Genomic DNA, 2362 nt, shown 5'->3' with positions numbered 1-2362 from the left:
CAGAAATAGGAGAAGGGTGAGGTGTGGTTGGTGAAAGCAAACAGGTTCACCCAGATTAGCAATTCGTCAGGGAGGGGTGGGGGTTATAAACCCGAATGTATGCCATTTAATGGAGTCAAGAAAAAATGTGGAAAATAAACATAAGGATGTTGGGTCCCCCAGAGAAGAGTCCCTTTACTACTAGCCAATCCCCCAATCTCTACCGTTCACTTTCTCAAGGCCAGCAACTTGTGCCCACCCAAGATCCTCTGTCCCCTCTTATCACACTTCTTCGCGTTCCTAACTATGTCATGTCCCACAGAACAGGAGGAATCACCATTTCAAGGAAAGGGAGAGAAGCAGGAAAGGTAATAAAGTGACAAGTAATTTACATAGTCCTCCAGGACTAACTCATTAATCCCTTCAGGAAGCCTATGGCTCACCCTCCTTCAAGCCCTGTAGTGGGTCTAAGAAAAAGGGTGACTATAGGCACCAGGGCCTGGTGACATCATTGTCAGACAGCTAGTACCAGAAAATATCAAGTGGGTGGTTTTCATCACAAAAGCTGAGCCAACTGGTAATTGAGGGGAGTGGGGTGAATCATGTTTGACAAGTAAGGAATGAAAACAGAGGGGCCCCGGGGTGATTCTATTTCCTTGAGGCAGGGCTCCTTCATTGTATAAAAGGCCAGCTGGTCATTCACTTCACATCACACCTGCAGCACCAGACAACCTGTTCTTCTCTGTGAATCAGGTGAGTCTCTGATGGGAACATATGGGAACCTTGATTTCGAATTCCACTGTTAGACTCTGAAGGTAAATGCATGTAAGATCTGTGGCACACAGATTATTGATTTTTGATTTTGATAATGGGTTTTGATTTTTGAGAGATTATTGGGCTATCTTTATTTTAAATTAAAGTTAGGTTTAGATTTAAAGACTGCTTAAAGGGAGGTAGTCAGGCTCCACAGCGGAGAATTAGGGGAATGGGGGTGATGGCAGGGAACAGATCTCTGGAAGTTTCCATGGCACAACAGTAGGAACTCAGGGCCAAGGCATTCACAAACCTGCTCTTCTCTCCATGTATGGGACTTATTTTAAAAAGTTTGGTTCAGAAGATGGACCATGACATTGAAGACGCTTTGAATAAGTCATACTGATGTGGAATTCACTCAACATTCTTAGCAGGGAAAGATATTACGTATGTATGCATGTGTGTAAAGCAAAGTGGATAGGGACTGGAATGAGGAGAGAGGGGTGGGAAAACTGTAAGTTTGGTGGGCACTTGCTCAAGAAGAGCTGTAGGTGATGGGACGTGATTGAGCTATGATGAAGAGGTGTTTGGATAAACTAAGTTGGGAAAGGAAGCATTTCAGAAGGGTCTGTGTAAACTCACAGAATTAAGTTACGGTATGTGGTAATAACGTTTAGGGAATGGAAGTTGTTTCTTTCTAAAAGACCTACTATGTGGTCTTGGATGCTTATCAGTGAGAAACATGACATCTCTGGGCAAGAGAAGGGCTGTGGAGCTAGCCCTGTCTTAGTGAGACCAACTTATTGCCTTGAAGTGCCTCATCTGGAAAGAGCCCAGAAATGATCAAACCACACTTAGTGACTCTCAAGGAGCAATCAGAGAAAAGGTTATTTTCTAAAGGGCTATCACGTAATCTTTATTTGGCGTTGAACAAAAAACTTTCCCGAGTGTGTCTGTATCACTCTGACAGTTTTTCTGTCTCCAGGTCCAGCCTCTTTTGAAGCATGAGCTCCCAGCAGCAGAAGCAGCCCTGCACCCCACCCCCACAGCCCCAGCAGCAGCAGGTCAAGCAGCCCTGCCAGCCTCCACCCCAGGAACCATGTGCCCCTAAAACCAAGGAGCCATGCCACACCAAGGTGCCCGAGCCCTGCCACCCCAAGGTGCCTGAGCCTTGCCACCCCAAGGTGCCCGAGCCATGCCACCCTAAGGTGCCTGAGCCATGCCACCCCAAGGTGCCTGAGCCCTGCCACCCCAAGGTGCCCGAGCCCTGCCACCCCAAGGTGCCTGAGCCCTGCCACCCCAAGATGCCTGAGCCCTGCCACCCCAAGGTGCCTGAGCCCTGCCACCCCAAGATGCCTGAGCCATCTCAGCAGAAGACCAAGCAGAAGTAATGTGGTTCATACCCATAACCACCACCAACTGCTGAACCCCTCTCCGTTCTGCTTCTGAGTCCCACTTCAATTAATTTGTGTCATCCAGAATTCGAATCCTTTCCTCTTTGTAATGTCTAATGGGATGCCCCCTAATGCTCTGGAGGGCCCCTGAGTCTCTGAAGAAGGCTGAAGTTCTCGCTGGCTGAGCTGGTCCTCTAGCTGCTTAAGTCTCATCTGAAGAGGATTTTGAGGAGGAC

General features: G+C 47.9%; 1 protein-coding gene across 1 annotated transcript; it reads left to right on the top strand.

The window, feature by feature from the left end:
- Nucleotides 1–1719: 1719 nt before the first annotated feature.
- LOC130029909 (cornifin alpha-like) lies at nt 1720–2123 on the top strand. Its single transcript, XM_056121046.1, has one exon. It carries the CDS (start codon nt 1737–1739, stop codon nt 2121–2123), a length of 387 nt encoding a protein of 128 aa, XP_055977021.1. The 5' UTR covers nt 1720–1736.
- The last annotated feature ends 239 nt before the right edge of the window (nt 2124–2362 follow it).

Source organism: Sorex fumeus, unplaced genomic scaffold (genome assembly GCF_029834395.1).
Source record: "Sorex fumeus unplaced genomic scaffold, SorFum_2.1 ptg000001l, whole genome shotgun sequence".
Taxonomy (NCBI): Eukaryota; Metazoa; Chordata; class Mammalia; order Eulipotyphla; family Soricidae; genus Sorex; species Sorex fumeus.
Note: the sequence above shows the minus strand (reverse complement) of the source record. Positions and strands in the feature narration are given on the sequence as shown.